The following is an 18,335-nucleotide window of genomic DNA, read 5'->3' as shown; positions in this document are numbered from 1 at the left end:
TTTTTTTTTCTTTTAGTTAATGGAATTTCTCAGTGACAATAATGAAGCAGCAGCTGCTGATGTTTTGGAGTTTGTTCGTGAAGCCATTCAGCGCTTTGATAACCTGAGAATGCTTATTGTTGAGAAGATGCTTGAAGTCTTTCATGCTATTAAATCTGTCAAGTATGTTTAAAATACATTTAAATGTGAGGTCAAGTAAGCATTGTATCGGTTTTTATCTTTAAAGGTTCAGTGGATAGAAAATAGAATGGAGAGGACAATCAAGCCAAAATAAGACAAGTGTAACAACAAGCATCATGCTTCCTTTACTCTCAGTTAATCCACAATATATGGCCAAAAAATAATTTTTTTAGGAGTGATTTAGCTCAGTGTCTCTATTCTGATTTTCTCTAAAACATTTTGAATCTTAAAGTAACTAAAGAGCGTATTTCTAAATGTCATCGCTTTTTGGCTATTACTATTATTTGTATCTTCCTTTCACATTTAATGAAGAGAAAGATTGAAAATGCAACCTAAATCTGTCTTTTCCTTCAGAGAGCCTTTGCTAATGAGAAAGGACTGTTGCATCAAATTTTATTTCATTTAAAGCATCTGATAGATAGTCTATAACAGACTTGAAGTATGTCTAAGGAAGGAAGGAAGGGACAAGTACGAAATTGTTTTTATGATATGAAAATATATTAATATTTATGGAAGTGAACAGAGCAGGATTTGCTTCTTTTGTGAAAAAAAAAATCATATTAAGGATTGGCTTTTTTTTTTTTGTGGGAGGGCTTTCCAGCAAAAACTGGAAAGCCTGCTAAACAAATTTTAAAAGAACTATAACACTGAGGATTTGTTTTTGACAGCCATAATCTCTTAGAGCTTTGGTTTCTATAATTAATTTTTTCTGAAAAAATTGAATTAAAATCTTAGGGGAAGATGACTAAGGACTTTATTCAGTTTAACATTGTAAACTAAAGAATTGTTGGCCAGGTATGGTGGCTCACACCTATATTCCCAGCACTTTGGGAGGCCAAGGTGGGAGGATTGCTGGATGTCAGGAGTTGGAGACCAGCCTGGGCAACATGGTGAGACTTTGTCTCTATTTATTTTTTTAATCTAAATGAATGAATGGTTGCTTTCTTTCCTTTTTTTTTTTTTTTTTTTTTTTTTACTGATCCCTTGTACTTCTTTTGTTTCCATTGTTTAGTTCAACACCTTGCCTCTCTGTTCAGTGACTGAAAATAAAAAGTGAATTACTTTTTATATTAAAACAATACATTCCTGGTTTTCTTTTTTTATTTTATTCTTCTTTTTTTTTTTTTAAAGAAAGATGAGGGCCTCGCTATGTTGCCCAGGCTGGTCTTGAACTCCTGGACTCAAGCAATCCTCCTACCTCATCCTCCACAGATGTTGGAATTACAGGTGTGAGCCACCATGCCTGGCCATAAAATAATACATTTCTTATAATAGTAAGTGATAAAGCCAAATTTACCTTCACTGTGTCCTAAATGGACACTTTTCTGGGAAACATTTTGGTATTTTATTTTTACTGTTTTACCAGTTTTAGAATGTTCCTAATAATAATTAATAAGAACAGTTATTTTACTTTTGATCTTTGTGATTTCTGGAGAGAACTGAAACCTAGGTTTTGTTAGATTCTTTCTGAAATGTTTATCTAAAATACTTTAGAACTGCAGAATCTTGTTGATTTTTGTTTTTTGTTTTTTCGTTATTGAGACAGAAGCGTGCTCTGTCACCCAGGCTGGAGTGCAGTGGCATGATCTCAGCTCATTGCAACCTCCGCCTCCTGGATTCAGGCAGCTCTTTTTTTTTTTTTTTGAGATGGAGTCTTGCTCTGTCGCACAGGCTAGAGTGCAGTGGTGCGATATCAGCTCACTGCAACTTCCGCCTCTCATGTTCAAGCGATTCTCCAGCCTCAGTCTCCCAAGTAGCTGGACTGTAGGCACCTGCCACCACATCCAGCTAATTTTTTTTTAATTTTATTTTCTTGTATTATCAGTAGATATGAGGTTTCACCGTGTTTGTCAGGCTGGACTTGAACTCCTGACCTCAGGTGATCCACCTGCCTCAGCCTTCCAAAGTGCTGGGATTATAGTAGCCACTGCCCAGTCTCAAGCAGCTCTTATGCTTCAGTTTCCTCAGTAGCTGAGATTACAGATGTGCACCACCGTGCCCGGCTGATTTTTGTATTTTTAGTAGAGATGGGGTTTCACCGTGTTGCCCAGGCTGGTCTCGAGCCCCTGAGCTCAAGTGATCTGCTGGCCTTGGCCTCCCAATGTGCTGGGATTACAGGCATGAGCCACCGTGCCTGGCCGTTGTTTTTATTTGTGCTTAAATTAACAAAGAAAGATCTCTGCTTCAAGATTTGTCTGCCAAGTTCACGTTTCAGATCTTGTATTGCCCTAGGATTTACCGAGGAGCATTATGGATCCTGGGAGAATACTGTAGTACCAAGGAAGACATTCAGAGTGTGATGACTGAGATCCGCAGGTCCCTTGGAGAGGTATGTTTTTCTTTAGTAAATGCTACTTTATATGATAGTTTTTCCTTTAGGAAAATCTGACTTTTTTGTAGTGATTTGCTTTTGTGTTTTTACCTACATTATTTACACTCCGGGTTAGATTTTGTTTGAACAAAATACTCTGTGTTTATTTAAAAAAAAAAATTAAGAAGAAGCAGCTTGTAAAATTCTGCTTTAGCCTGTATTTTGAAGGAAGAATGCCTTAGAGTAAGTAAGTCTGACTTTAGAATATTTATGTACTAAAACTGACAGTATTCTTCATCCTAACAACCTTATGGTAGAATAGAAAGAGCAGTGGACTCATTGTCAGGAGACCTGACAATTAGTTCTAGTCATTGTTCTGTCCACAGTTAGCTGGAGGACCTTGAATATAAGTTCCTCAACCTAACTGGACATCAGTTTTTTTCACCTATAAAATAAAGAAATTAAAATAGGTAATGATTAAATACTCTTAGTGCTCTTACATTAGATGATGGACTGGTATTGAGTAATAAATACATAATAGCCATTCAGTTAATTTAAAAGTTGATGAATTTATTATGTACAAATAAGTCGGATTTATTTCATTTTAGAAGGATGAGTACTGTTTTGGTTAAAATTTCAAGGAAAGCAATGAAAAAGAGGAATAAGGTTTAATGACCATCTACTTTGTGTTAGACACTGTCTAGTGCATTTTTCTATTAGGTAAAATGTGTGGAAAAAATTAAGATTTCCCCTTAATAGATTAAGAAACTGAGGTCCAAAGTAGTAAGTGGCAGAGTGAGAATTCAAACCCTGGAGTATCCATCTCTGAAGCCCCTGTTCTACCCACTACATTGTCCTGGGAAGGAAATAAATTGAAAGCAGAGTTCCCAGTTCCAAAAATCCCATTAGGGTAATGGGATTTCTTTTTTAGAGAAACGATCAAATATTTAAATATAATTTTGCTTGCTGTTGATACTATTACTAAAATGATGTTTCCAATTGACTTTTAGATCCCAATTGTAGAGTCAGAAATAAAGAAAGAAGCTGGTGAATTAAAACCTGAAGAAGAAATAACTGTGGGGCCAGTTCAGAAATTGGTTACTGAAATGGGTACCTATGCAACTCAGAGTGCCCTTAGCAGTTCTAGACCCACCAAGAAAGAGGAAGACAGGTAATGTATGGCACATTATTACTCTGCCAGCTGTACTATTTTTATTGTTACTCTTGTATGTAAAGCAGTCAAATGATTTCTTTTCTCTTTGTTTTTGCAACCAAAATGAAAATATTTGCCATTTAAGGTACTTGAGAAGAGGAAGATGTTTAAGTTCATCCCCCTAGGAATTGTATTGATGGTTTTAATCTTCTGTCCCTTCCAGTGTTTTTATGGAAATAACTGTTCTGTTTAAACTCAAATTATTTTTACTCAGAAAATGCTAAGTGGGGGTAACTGATGATATTTGAGTTTTGTTGTTTATTAGCATCTGAAAACATTTTGAAGATTTTTCAATTTCTAAATGATGGAATAAAATTGTGCATTTTTCTATTAAGTAAATTTTAATGGTGAAGATGGTGAAATCTATCCCTAAAATTTTATTGAATACCCACTAAGTGCTAGGTGTTGTGCTAAGTAGTTTGACAATAAGCCTTTGAGATAGAATATATTATCTCCATTTTATGGAAGAGGAATTTGAGACTTAACTAGTAGATAACTAGGTAAGCTGGAATTTGGATGTACTTCATTAGCTGCAATTACATATGCCCTTAATTAAATATTTTATCTTTCCATATTCTGTTGACTTTTGTGTCATTTGGAGATAAGTTGTCGTTTTTTTGAGACAGAGTCTTGCTCTGACGGTCAGGGTGGAGGGCAGTGGCACAATCATGGCTCACTGCAGCCTGTCTCCTGGGCTCAAGCAATTCTGTTGCCTCAGTCTCCTGAGTAGCTGGGATTACAGATGTGTGCCACCATGCCCAGCTAATTTTTGTATTTTTAGTAGAGACGGGGGTTTCACCATGTTGGCCAGGCTGTCCTCGAACTCCTGACCTCAGGTAGTCCGCCTGCCTTGGCCTCCCAAAGTGCCAGGATTACCGGCATGAGCCACTACACCCGGCCAAAGTTATGTTTTAAAGTCATGTATTATTTTTCTTTTTCCTTCTTTCTTCTGGGAGCTAAGGAGTTAGTTAACTGAGGTATTCTTTTCACTGAAGGATGGTAGTAAGAGTGTTTAATAGGCCTATATCAATCATTTATGCAAAAGCTGCATGCTGCTTAACAAGTTGGTGGGTTTGATTTTCCTTGATTGCTTTGTAGACCTCCCTTGAGAGGATTCCTTCTAGATGGAGATTTCTTTGTTGCTGCGTCCCTTGCCACAACTCTGACCAAGATTGCGTTGCGCTATGTAGCTTTGGTTCAGGAGAAGAAAAAGCAAAATGTAAGTTCATTTATTGTACATTTATGTAACAATTAAACATCGAGTGCCTACTATATGCATTGAACAGTGAAGGATGCAAAAATTAATACTAAGTTTCTATCATGGAAGAGTTGAGTGTGTGTATGATTTAATAGCGGAAGTGGACACAATAATACATTACTCTAAAATTGATAAAGTATCTTCCTCTTCTGTTTGGACTTAAAAAAAATTAAAATTGACAAAGTGATATAATAACAATGTCATGTGATTATTCCAGTGGAAGAGGTAAAGGATTTATGAAGTCACCTCAGTTTGCTAGGATTAGTTCAGGACCAGCAAAGGAAGTGTCCTTCTCTCCAGCATCTGCATCCATTCGGTTATTGTCTGTTTTATCCCAGAATGTCTTTTAAATTATTTTCATCTGTAGTTCACACCTTCGTTGTAGCTGCTGACTGTTGTGACCAAACACCCATTTACAATGGTATGCAGTTGGTCCTCCATATTCACAGCTTCTGCACTTGCAGATTCAACCAACTATGGATTGAAAATATCTTTTTTAAAAAACGATAAACAGGGCCGGGCGCGGTGGCTCAAGCCTGTAATCCCAGCACTTTGGGAGGCCGAGACGGGTGGATCACAAGGTCAGGAGATCAAGACCATCCTGGCTAACACGGTGAAACCCTGTCTCTACTAAAAACTACAAAAAACTAGCCGGGCGAGGTGGCAGACGCCTGTAGTCCCAGCTACTCGGGAGGCTGAGGCAGGAGAATGGCGTGAGCCCTGGAAGCGGAGCTTGCAGTGAGCTGAGATCCGGCCACTGCACTCCAGCCTGGGCGACAGAGCGAGACTCCGTCCCCCCAAAAAAAAAAAAAAAAAAAAAAAAAAACGATAAACAGTAAAAATAATAGAAATTTGAAAACAATACAGTGTAACAATTATTTACATAGCATTTACAGGCATACTTCATTTTATTGCACTTTGCACATACTGCTTTTTTTTTTTTTTTTTAAACAAATGCAGGTTTGTGGGAACCCTGAGTTGAGCAAGTCTGTTGGCACCATTTTTCCAAATAAGCATATGCTCACTTCATATGTCTGTATTACATTTTGGTAATTCTCACAATGTTTCAAACTTTTCCATTATTATTACATCTATTATGGTGATCTGTGATCAGTGATCTTTAAAATGTTATTATCATAGTTGTTTTGTGATGCCAGGAACCATTCCCATATAAAACAGTAAACGTAATCAATAACTGTTGTGTGTATGTTCCGACTACTCCACCAACTGGCTGTTACCCCATCTCTCTCCTTCTCCTTGGGCCTCCCTACTCCCTGAGATACCACAATATTGAAATTAGGCTGGTTAATAATCCTACAGTGGCTTCTAAGTGAAAGGAAGAGTCACATGTCTTTCACTTTAAATCAGAAGTGAGAAATAATTAAACTTAATGAGGAAGGCATGTCAAAAGCTGAGGTAAGCCAAAAGCTAGGCTTCTTTTGCCAAGTAGGTAGCCAAATTGTGCATGCAAAGGAAACGCTCTTAGAGGAAGTAAAAGTGCTACTCCAGTAAACATAGGAATGATAAGAAAGAGAAACAGCTGCCGGGCGTGGTGACTCACGCCTGTAATCCCAGCACTTTGGGAGGCCGAGGCGGGCGGATCATGAGGTCAGGAGTTCGAAACCAGCCTGGCCAACATGGTGAAACTCTGTCTCTACTAAAAATACAAAAATTAGCTGGGTGTGGTGATGGGCGCCTGCAATCCCAGCTACTCGGGAGGCTGAGGCAGGAGAATTGCTTGAACCTGGGAGGTGGAGGTTGCAGTGAGCTGAGATCACGCCACTCCACTCCAGCCTGGGAGACAGAGCCAGACTCCGTCTCAAGAAAAAAAAAAAAGGAAGAAAGAAAGTTAAATTGCTTTGTTGCTGATAGCAAGTTTGAGTGGTATGGATAGAAGATCAAACCAGCCACAAGATTCCCTTAAGCCAAAAGCCTAATTCAGACTAAGACCTTAACTCTCTTCAATTCCATGAAGGCTGAGAGAGGTAAGGAAGCTTCAGAAGAAGAGTTAGAAGTTAGCAGAGGTTGGTTCATGAGGTTTAAGGAAAGAAGCCTATCTTCATAATGTAAAAATTTGACATGCAGTAGCAAGTCCTAATGGAGAAGCTGTAGCAAGTTATCTGGAAGAGTTAAGATCATTGGTGAAGGTGACCACATTAAACAACACATTTTCAGTGTAGACTAAACAACCTTATATTGGAAGAATGTGCCATCTAGGACTTTAGTAGCTAGAGAGGAGAAGTCAGTGCCTGGCTTCAAAGAATAGGCTGACTCTTGGTAAGGGCTAATACAACCAGTGACCAAGTTGAAGTCATTGCTCATTTCCCATTTTGAAAATCCTAGGGCTCTTAAGAATTATGCTTGGCCGGGCGCGATGGCTCAAGCCTGTAATCCCAGCACTTTGGGAGGCCGAGACGGGCGGATCACGAGGTCAGGAGATTGAGACCATCCTGGCTAACCCGGTGAAACCCCGTCTCTACTAAAAAAATACAAAAAAACTAGCCGGGCGAGGTGGCGGGCGCCTGTAGTCCCAGCTACTCGGGAGGCTGAGGCAGGAGAATGGCGTAAACCCGGGAGGCGGAGCTTGCAGTGAGCCAAGATCCGGTCACTGCACTCCAGCCTGGGTGACAGAGCGAGACTCCGTCTCAAAAAAAAAAAAAAAAAAAAAAGAATTATGCTTAATCAATTAGCTGGGCGTAGTAGCAGGCACCTGTAGTCCCAGCTACAGGGGAGGCTGAGGCAGGAGAATTGCTTGAACCCAGGAGGCAGAGGTTGCAGTGAGCTGAGATTGCACTCCACTGCACTCCAGCCTGGGAAACAGGGTGAGACTCTGTCTCAACAACAACAACAAAAAAAGAATTATGCTTAATCTACTCTGTCTGTGCTCTGTCAGTGGAACAACAAAGCCTGGATGTCAGCACATCCTCTTTACAGGATGGTTTACTAAGTATTTTAAGCTCACCATTGAGACCTACTGCTCAGAAATAAAAGACTCCTTTTTAAAATATTACTGTTTATTGACAGTTTCGCTGGTCACCCAAGGGCTTTGATGGAGATGTAGAAAGAAATTAATGTTTTCATGCCTGCTAACACAACATCCATTCTGCAGCCACAGATCGTTGTTTCAACTCTTATTATTTAAGAAACAGAATCCACAGAACATTTGTGGTAGTAGGGCAAAGTTGGTTACAATGTCCTACCACAGCAATTTCTGACATTCAAATAGGGCCTGTATAAATGGGACTCCTTTTGATTCCTTCAGCTTTGTATTATGTTGGTTATCTAAACAGCAGGTTTGTAAATTGAAACAGTTTCACTCACATTATTCGTATTTCCTTGGTTTTTGGAGACTAACAGCTTGGTCTAAAAAAATTTTTTTTTTTAGATGGAGTCTCACTCTTGTTGTCCAGACTGGAGTGCAGTGGCGTGATCTCAGCTCACTGCAACCTCTGCCTCCCAGGTTCAAGCGATTCTCCTGGCTCAGCCTCCTGAGTAGCTGGGATTATAGGCACCTGCCACCACGGCCATCTAATTTTTTTTGTATTTTTAGTAGAGACTGGGGGTTTCACCATGTTGACCAGGCTGGTCTTGAGCTCCTGACCTCAGGTGATCTGCCCACCTTGGCCTCCCAAAGTGCTGGGATTACATACAGGCGTGAGCCACCGTGCCTGGCCAGGTTTTTTTTGTTTTTGTTTTAATTCCATTATAAGAAAAGCCATAAATGAGAGCCAGGTAATTTATAAGGTATATTATCCCTTGTCAATTGATTTGATTTATGAGCAGTAATTTATTTTGTAACTCTTGTGGGCATTTATTCAGGTCTGGTCAGTGTAATCTTTAAAGTATGTTTTTTAAAAACCTCCAATATTTTTTTATCTCAGAGTTGAATTTGCTTTCCTCTCCTGATTGTGTCACTTCTGGAAGTTGAGAATGTTTATGGATATCTGCTTAGAAGAGCCAGTTTCTTGTAACATACCAAGTTAATAATGTTTGCACTGTTTGGTACAAGAAGTTTGATTGCTTATGATTTCACTGGCACTCCTTCATTTATGCCATTTCCAGCATTCTTCATTTCTTTGTGTAGGACTGAGTTTCTGGTATCATATATCTTTTGCCTAAAGAATTTGCTTTAACTTTTCTTATAGTGCAGATCTGTTGGCAACAGATTCTACTAGTTTTTGTCTGGAAAAAGTCTATTTTTTGTACACTTTTGAAAGTTACCTTTGTGGGTATAGGATTCTAAGTTTTCTGGGTTTTTTCCAGTAGTGTAAAGATAAAGCTCCCTTGTCTTCTGGCTTTTTGGTGAGAAGTCTGCTGTTATCCTTATCTCCCTGGGTGGAGTGTGTGTGTGTGTGTGTGTGTGTGTGTGTGTGTATCTTCCACTGGTCTTAAATTTTCTCCTTTTCACTGGGTTTCAGTAGTTTGATTAGGATGTGCCTTAGTGTGGTTTTCTTCATGTTTGCTGTACTTGTTCACTGAGCTTGTTGGGTTTGCAGGTTTATATCTCCATCAGTTTGGGAAATTTTCACTCATTTCCTCAGATTTATTTTCTGTCCCCTCCTCTCTTTCCTCTCCTTTTGGAGACAGTATCCAAGCTTGGAGGATATATACTTACTCTTCTGCTGGTTTTTCCCCAGGCCTCCAGTAGTTTTTCATGCATGTGTGCAGATCAATACTCAGCCAAAGGCAGTTTGGCAAGGGCATAGAGCATATGTGTCAGGATAATGCTACATGAGACTAAAAAAGTAAGTTGCAATCACTTGTGGAAGACTTTGAATAGCAGGCTAAGTAATACGAACTTCAGTGTGAAGGCTGACATTCATTAAAGGTATTTACATGCGGAGTGAAATGATTGGTACAGTATAAAAATTAAGATGGCAGCATCAGGTGATCACACTTAGCAGCACCAATAATTGAACCGCCTAACTTTAGGTACCTTATGATGCAATACAGTGTGAAATACAAAACATCACCTATCTGGTATTCTAATCAAAAGTGTGGGATATTCTATAAAACAACACGCCTCAGTTCTTTAAAAAAGTTAGTGTGATTAAAAACAAAAAGGCAGAGAACTGGTCTAGATTAAGAGGGATGAAAGAGAACAATCAAATAAAATGCATGAAGCTGATCCTGAATTTAAAAAATAAAAACATTTTTAAGACAATTTAGGGAGATTTATTTGAATTCAGAGTATAGAAGCTATATTTTGGGATTGTTGAATTTTTCAGGTGAGAAAATGAAATTGTGGTTTGTAGGAAACTGTTCTGACTCTTAGGAGATGAATGCTGAAGTATTTTTGAGGTGAAGACTTTTTCATATGTCAGCCAAAAAGATAAGTGTACATATATAGAATAGGTAAGCAGATGTGGCAAAATGTTAACAGTTGGTAAAGTGTATCATTCTTTTAACTTTTCTGTAGTTGGGATTAAAAAGGACAGCATCAGCATGTGAAGTGGTTACAGAGAAGGACTGGAGCAAAGGAAAACAGTTAAAAAGCCGCTGCTGTCTCTAATTGAGGATTAATGCAGGTCTTAGAGAGTGGCAGTTAAGAGTAGAAAGGAAGGAGAAGAATGCAAAAACAGATATGGACATAAAATCCAAAGAATTTGAAGTCCTATTCAGTTGAAGTGAAAATTTAGATTTTGAGTTATAATGAAGTGACATGATTGCAATCTGAGAATCACGACAGTATCAGTAACCCATTTCTCTACTTTCTTAGTCTTTTGTTGCTGAGGCTATGTTGCTCATGGCTACTATCCTGCATTTGGGAAAATCTTCTCTTCCTAAGAAGCCAATTACTGATGATGATGTGGATCGAATTTCCCTGTGCCTCAAGGTCTTGTCTGAATGTTCACCTTTAATGAATGACATTTTCAATAAGGAATGCCGACAGTCCCTTTCTCACATGTTATCTGCTAAACTAGAAGAGGAGAAATTATCCCAAAAGGTAAGGTATATATGATGAGGCAACAAAAGCACTTTGTGTCTCTGGGTGCAGTGGCTCACGCCTGTAATCCCAGCACTTTGGGAGGCTGAGGCAGGAGGACTCCTTGGGGCCAGGTGTTCGAGACCAGTGTGGGCAACATAGCAAGCCCCTGTCTCAACAAAAAATGAGAGAATTAGCCAGGCATAGTGATAAGTGCCTGTCATCCCAGCTACTTGGGAGGCTGAGGAGGAAATATTGCTTGAATCTAAGAGTTCGAGGCTGCAGTGAGCTGTGATCACACCACTGCACTCCAGCCTAGGCAACAGAGTAAGACCCTGTCTCAGGAAAAAAAAAAAAGAAAGAAAGAAAAAGAAAAGTGCTTTGTGGGTTTTCTTGTTGTTTTTTTGATTTTTGTCTTTATATGTGAGGGCTGTCTCTGTTAAAGTCCTCTAAAAACTATCTTTTCATATTAAAGAGAGACTTTGTTATATTCTCAACACAGAAAGAATCTGAAAAGAGGAATGTGACAGTACAGCCTGATGACCCCATTTCCTTCATGCAACTAACTGCTAAGAATGAAATGAACTGCAAGGAAGATCAGTTTCAGCTGAGTTTGCTGGCAGCAATGGGTAACACACAGAGGAAAGAGGCAGCAGATCCCCTAGCATCTAAACTGAACAAGGTAACAAAATGTCTGATAGACTCTAAATTACTTAAATTGGCTCCTTAAGGAAGTTGTTAGTCCTGCTATTTTTAAAAGAAAGATAACTATTTTGTCAAGTCACTGTGATAGGTCCATTAAACCTCAGTTGAAACTCAAAAGCTGATGAAGTACCTTACTACTATATGTGATAGTACTGTAAGTCCATCAGATGGTTTAACTCAATCCAGTTGTGTGTGGAATCATAGACCAATAAATAGAAGTTGAGGGAAGGGGATCCTTAAAGGTTAACTGAGGTTTTTAAAGGGAAGCTGAACAGGCAGCAGCCCTGGCCTCTTCCCACACCTTGACCTCACCTCTTATTCTCTGCTACTTTAAGCAGAGCAGTTCTACTTTTATATTCTTAATATACTGAGTTCCATATAGAATTTTATTAGGAAAATGATTCTTCTCTCTTAGATACATAAATTGAAGAATCAGTGATATTGTTTAATCGCTCATCTATTAGACTGAACAGTCTTACATTGCTTTTGTTTAAGATAAGGTCAGTAGCAGAATTGGAACTACTAAAACAATTTCTCTCCCTTAAAATTGGGAATCGATATCAATAATACTACATTTATAAAATTTTTTTAGTTTTTTTGAATTGTAGTTAAAGTTGCAAAAGATTTGCCATTTTAACCTATTTGTAAGTGTACAGTTCTGTGGCATTAATTAAATTCACATTGTTATGCAGCTATCTCCAGAACTGTTTTCATCTTGCAAAGCTGGAACTATGTCCATTAAATAATAACTCCTCATTCCTATTTCCCTTCAACCCCTACTTACCCCCAGTCACCATTCTGTCTCTGTGATCTTGACAATTTTAAGTACCTCACAGAAGTGGAACAAGACAGTATTTTTCCTTTTGTGGCTGGCTTATTTCACTCAGTATAATGTATTCAAGATTTATTCATTTTATAGCATGTATCAGAAAAGCCTTCCTTATTAAGGCTGAATAATACTACCTTGTAAGTATATGCCACATTTTGTTTATCCATATATCCATCCCTGGATACGTGGATTGCCTTTTGGTTACTGTGAAGTATGCCGCTGTTAACACAGATGTACAAATATCTGTTCAAGTCCTGGCTTTTAGTTCTTTTGGGTATATATCTAGAAGCAGAATTGCTGGATCATATGGTAATTGTACATTTAATTTTTTGAGGAACTTCCATGATGTTTTTCATGGTAGTTACACTATTTTACATTCTTTTTTTCTTTTTTTTATTAATTTAAAAAAAATTTTTTTTTATACTTTAAGTTCTAGGGTACATGTGCACAACGTGCAGGTTTGTTACATATGTATACATGTGCCATGTTGGTGTGCTGCACCCATTAACTCATCATTTACATTAGGTATATCTCCTAATGCTATCCCTCCCCCCTGTGCCAACCCCACAATAGACCTTGGTGTGTGACGTTCCCCTTCCTGTGTCCAAGTGATCTCATTGTTCAATTCCCACCTATGAGTGAGAACATGCGATGTTTGGTTTTCTGTTCTTGTGATAGTTTGCTGAGAATGATGGTTTCCTGCTGCATCCACGTCCCTGCAAAGGACACGAACTCATCCTTTTTTATGGCTGCATAGTATTCCATGGTGTATATGTGCCACATTTTCTTAATCCAGTCTGTCACTAATGGACATTTGGGTTGATTCCAAGTCTTTGCTATTGTGAATAGTGCCGCAATAAACATACGTGTGCATGTGTCTTTATAGCAGCATGATTTATAATCCTTTGGGTATATACCCAGTAATGAGATGGCTGGGTCAAATGGTATTTCTAGTTCTAGATCCTTGAGGAATCGCCACACTGTTTTCCACAATGGTTGAACTAGTTTACAATCCCACCAACAGTGTAAAAGTGTTCCTATTTCTCTACATCCTCTCCAGCACCTGTTGTTTCCTGATTTTTTGATGATTGCCATACTAACTGGTGTGAGATGGTATCTCATTGTAGTTTTGATTTGCATTTCTCTGATGGCGAGTGATGATGAGCATTTTTTCATGTGTCTGTTGGCTGTATGAATGTCTTCTTTTGAGAAGTGTCTGTTCATATCCTTTGCCCACTTTTTGATGGGGTTGTTTGCTTTTTTCTTGTAAATTTGTTTGAGTTCTTTGTAGGTTCTGGATGTTAGCCCTTTGTCAGATGAGTAGATTGCAAAAATTTTCTCCCATTCTGTAGGTTGCCTGTTCACTCTGATGGTAGTTTCTTTTGCTGTGCAGAAGCTCTTTAGTTTAATTAGATCCCATTTGCCAATTTTGGCTTTTGTTGCCGTTGCTTTTGGTGTTTTAGACATGAAGTCCTTGCCCATGCCTATGTCCTGAATGGTATTACCTAGGTTTTCTTCCAGGGTTTTAATGGTTTTAGGTCTAACATTTAAGTCTTTAATCCATCTTGAATTAATTTTCGTACAAGGAGTAAGGAAAGGATACAATTTCAGCTTTCTACTTGTGGCTAGCCAATTTTCCCAGCACCATTTATTAAATAGGGAATCCTTTCCCCATTTCTTGTTTCTCTCAGGTTTGTCAAAGATCAGCCGACTGTAGATGTGTGGTATTATTTCTGAGGGCTCTGTTCTGTTCCATTGGTCTATATCTCTGTTTGGGTACCAGTACTATGCTGTTTTGGTTACTGTAGCCTTGTAGTATAGTTTGAAGTTGGGTAGTGTGATGCCTCCAGCTCTGTTCTTTTGGGTTAGGATTGTCTTGGCAATGTGGGGTCTTTTTTGGTTCCATATGAACTTTAAAGCACTTTTTTCCAATTCTGTGAAGAAAGTCATTGATAGCTTAATGGGGATGGCATTGAATCTATAAATTACCTTGGGCAGTATGGCCATTTTCACGATATTGATACTTCCTATCCATGAGCATGGTATGTTCTTCCATTTGTTTGTGTCCTCTTTTACTTCACTGAGCAGTGGTTTGTAGTTCTCCTTGAAGAGGTCCTTCACATCCCTTGTAAGTTGGATTCCTAGGTATTTTACTCTCTTTGAAGCTATTGTGAATGGAAGTTCATTCATGATTTCGTTCTCTGTTTGTCTGTTACTGGTGTATAAGAATGCTTGTGGTTTTTGCACATTGATTTTGTATCCTGAGACTTTGCTGAAGTTGCTTATCAGCTTAAGGAGATTTTGGACTGAGACGATCGGGTTTTCTAAATATACAATCATGTCATCTGCAAACAGGGACAATTTGACTTCTTCTTTTCCTAACTGAATACCCTTTATTTCTTTCTCTTGCCTGATTGCCCTAGCCAGAACTTCCAACACTATGTTGAATAGGAGTGGTGAGAGAGGGCATCCCTGTCTTATGCCAGTTTTCAAAGGGAATGCTTCCAGTTTTTGCCCATTCAGTATGATATTGGCTGTGGGTTTGTCATAAATAGCTTTTATTATTTTGAGATACGTTCCATCAGTACCGAATTTATTGAGAGTTTTTAGCATGAAGGGCTGTTGAATTTTGTCAAAAGACTTTTCTGCATCTGTTGAGATAATCATGTGGTTTTTGTCTTTGGTTCTGTTTATATGCTGGATTACGTTTATTGATTTGCGTATGTTGAACCAGCCTTGCCCACTTGATCATGGTGGCTAAGCTTTTTGATGTGCTGCTGGATCCGGTTTGCCAGTATTTTATTGAGGATTTTTGCATCGATGTTCATCAGGGATATTGGTCTAAAATTCTCTTTTTTTGTTGTGTCTCTGCCAGGCTTTGGTATCAGGATGCTGTTGGCCTCATAAAATGAGTTAGAGAGGATTCCCTCTTTTTCTATTGATTGGAATAGTTTCAGAAAGAATGGTACCAGCTCCTTCTTGTACCTCTGGTAGAATTCGGCTGTGAATCCATCTGGTCCTGGACTTTTTTTGGTTGGTAGGCTACTATTAATTATTGCCTCAATTTCAGAGCCTGCTGTTGGTCTATTCAGGGATTCAACTTCTTCCTGGTTTAGTCTTGGGAGAGTGTAAGTATCCAGGAAATTATCCATTTCTTCTAGGTTTTCTAGTTTATTTGCATAGAGGTGTTTATAGTATTCTCTGATGGTAGTTTGTATTTCTATGGGGTTGGTGGTGATATCCCCTTTATCATTTTTTTTTGTTTCTATTTGATTCTTCTCTCTTTTCTTCTTTATTAGTCTTGCTAGCGGTCTATCAATTTTGTTGATCTTTTCAAAAAAAACAGCTCTTGGATTCATTGATTTTTTGGAGGATTTTTTGTGTCTCTATCTCCTTCATTTCTGCTCTGATCTTAGTTAGTTATTGCCATCTGCTAGCTTTTGAATGTGTTTGCTCTTGCTTCTCTAGTTGTTTCAATTGTGATGTTAGGGTGTCAATTTTAGATCTTTCCTGCTTTCCCTTGTGGGCATTTAGTGCTATAAATTTCCCTCTACACACTGCTTTAAATGTGTCCCAGAGATTCTGATATGTTGTATCTTTGTTCTCATTAGTTTTAAAGAACATCTTTATTTCTGCCTTCATTTCATTATGTACCCAGTAGTCATTCAGGAGCAGGTTGTTCAGTTTCCATGTAGTTGAGAAGTTTTGATTGAGTTTCTTAGTCCTGAGTTCTAGTTAGATTGCACTGTGGTCTGAGAGACAGTTTGTTATAATATCTGTTCTTTTACGTTTGCTGAGGAGTGCGTTACTTCCAACTATGTGATCGGTTTTGGAATAAGTGTGTTGTGGTGCTGAGAAGAATGTATATTCTATTGATTTGGGGTGGAGAGTTCTGTAGATGTCTATTAGGTCTGCTTGGTGCAGAGTTGAGTTCAATTCCTGGACATCCTTGTTAAACTTTCTGTCTTGTTGATCTGTCTAATGTTGACAGTGGGGTGTTAAAGTCTCCTCCCATTATTATTGTATGAGAGTCTAAGTCTCTTTGTAAGTCTCTAAGGACTTGCTTTATGAATCTGGGTGTTCCTGTATTGGGTGCATATATATTTAGAATAGTTAGCTCTTCCTGGTGAATTGATCCCTCTATCATTATATAATGGCCTTCTTTGTCTCTTTTGATCTTTGATGGTTTAAAGTCTGTTTTATCAGAGACTAGGATTGCAACCCCTGCTTTTTTTTTGTTTCCATTCGCTTGGTAGATCTTCCTCCATCCCTTTATTTTGAGCCTATATGTGTCTCTGCATGTGAGATGGGTCTCCTGAATACAGCACACTGATGAGTCCTGACTCTTTATCCAATTTGCCAGTCTGTGTCTTTTAATTGGACCATTTAGTTCATTTACATTTAAGGTTAATATTGTTATGTGTGAACTTGATCCTGTCATTGTGATATTAGCTGGTTATTTTGCTCGTTAGTTGATGAGTTTCTTCCTAGCATCGATGGACTTTACATTTTGGCATGTTTTTGCAATGGCTGGTACTGGTCGTTCCTTTCCATGTTTAGTGCTTCCTTCAGGATCTCTTGTAGGGCAGGCCTGGTGGTGACAAAATCTCTAAGCATTTGCTTGTCTGTAAAGGATTTTATTTCTCCTTCACTTATGAAACTTAGTTTGGCTGGATATGCAATTCTGGGTTGACAATTCTTTTCTTTAAGAATGTTGAATATTGGCCCCCACTCTCTTCTGGCTTGTAGAATTTCTGCCGAGAGATCTGCTGTTAGTCTGATGGGCTTCCCTTTGTGGGTAATCCTACCTTTCTCTCTGGCTGCCCTTAACATTTTTTCCTTCATTTCAACTTTGGTGAATCTGACAATTATGTGTCTTGGAGTTGCTCTTCTCGAGGAATATCTTTGTGGTGTTCTCTGAATTTGAATGTTGACCTGCCTTACTAGGTTGGGGTAGTTCTCCTGGATGATATCCAGCAGAGTGTTTTCCAACTTGGTTCCATTTTCCCCATCACTTTTAGGCACACCAATCAGACATAGATTTGGTCTTTTCACATAATCCCATATTTCTTGGAGGCTTTGTTCATTTCTTTTCACTCTTTTTTCTCTACACTTCTCTTCTTGCTTCATTTCATTCATTTGATCTTCAATCACTGATATTCTTTCTTCCAGTTGATCGAGTCGGTTACTGAAGCTTGTGCATTTGTCACGTAGTTCTCTTGTCATGGTTTTCATCTCTATCAGTTCTTTTTTTTTTTTTTTGAGACGGAGTCTTGCTCTGTCGCCCGGTCTGGAGTGCAGTGGCCGGATCTCAGCTCACTGCAAGCTCCGCCTCCCGGGTTTACGCCATTCTCCTGCCTCAGCCTCCAGAGTAGCTGGGACTACAGGCGCCCACCACCTCGCCCGGCTAGTTTTTTGCATTTAGTAGAGACGGGATTTCACCGTGTTAGCCAGGATGGTCTCGATCTCCTGACCTCGTGATCTGCCCGTCTCGGCCTCCCAAAGTGCTGGGATTACAGGCTTGAGCCACCGCGCCCGGCCTCTATCAGTTCTTTTAAGGTCTTCTCTGCATTGATTATTCTAGTTATCCATTCATCCATTCCTTTTTCAAGGTTTTTAGTTTCTTCGCGCTTGTGACATAGTTTCTCCTTTAGCTCTGAGAAGATCGACTGAAGCCTTCTTCTCTCAATTCGTCAAAGTCATTCTCCATCCAGCTTTGTTCCGTTGCTGGCGATGAGCTGCGCTCCTTTGGAGGGGGAGATGCGCTCTGATTTTTTGAATTTCCAGCTTTTCTGCACTGCTTTTTTCCCATCTTTGTGGTTTTCTCTGCCTTTGGTCTTTGATGATGGTGATGTACTGATGGGGTTTTGGTGTGGGTGTCCTTTCTGTTTGTTAGTTTTCCTTCTAACAGTC

General features: G+C 38.9%; 1 protein-coding gene and 1 non-coding gene across 6 annotated transcripts in view; one reads left to right on the top strand and one right to left on the bottom strand.

Annotated features, from left to right (window-relative positions):
• Window positions 1-18,335, top strand: part of COPB1 (coatomer protein complex subunit beta 1) — a 54,287-nt gene that overhangs the window by 20,994 nt on the left and 14,958 nt on the right. For all 5 annotated transcript variants that reach the window (XM_010388381.2, XM_010388380.2, XM_010388379.2 and 2 more), the window contains 6 exons: window positions 17-162; window positions 2,413-2,509; window positions 3,502-3,662; window positions 4,803-4,923; window positions 10,682-10,909; window positions 11,391-11,570. In XM_010388381.2, the coding sequence (XP_010386683.1) occupies window positions 17-162; window positions 2,413-2,509; window positions 3,502-3,662; window positions 4,803-4,923; window positions 10,682-10,909; window positions 11,391-11,570 (933 nt within the window). The remainder of the gene's footprint in view (window positions 1-16; window positions 163-2,412; window positions 2,510-3,501; window positions 3,663-4,802; window positions 4,924-10,681; window positions 10,910-11,390; window positions 11,571-18,335) is intronic.
• Window positions 769-830, bottom strand: LOC115893731. Its single transcript, XR_004053788.1, has one exon. It is a non-coding gene; the product is annotated as a U7 small nuclear RNA (small nuclear RNA).

The sequence above is a fragment of the Rhinopithecus roxellana genome, chromosome 15 (genome assembly GCF_007565055.1).
Source record: "Rhinopithecus roxellana isolate Shanxi Qingling chromosome 15, ASM756505v1, whole genome shotgun sequence".
Lineage (NCBI taxonomy): Eukaryota > Metazoa > Chordata > Mammalia > Primates > Cercopithecidae > Rhinopithecus > Rhinopithecus roxellana.
This window is presented reverse-complemented; position numbering and strand designations above follow the sequence as displayed.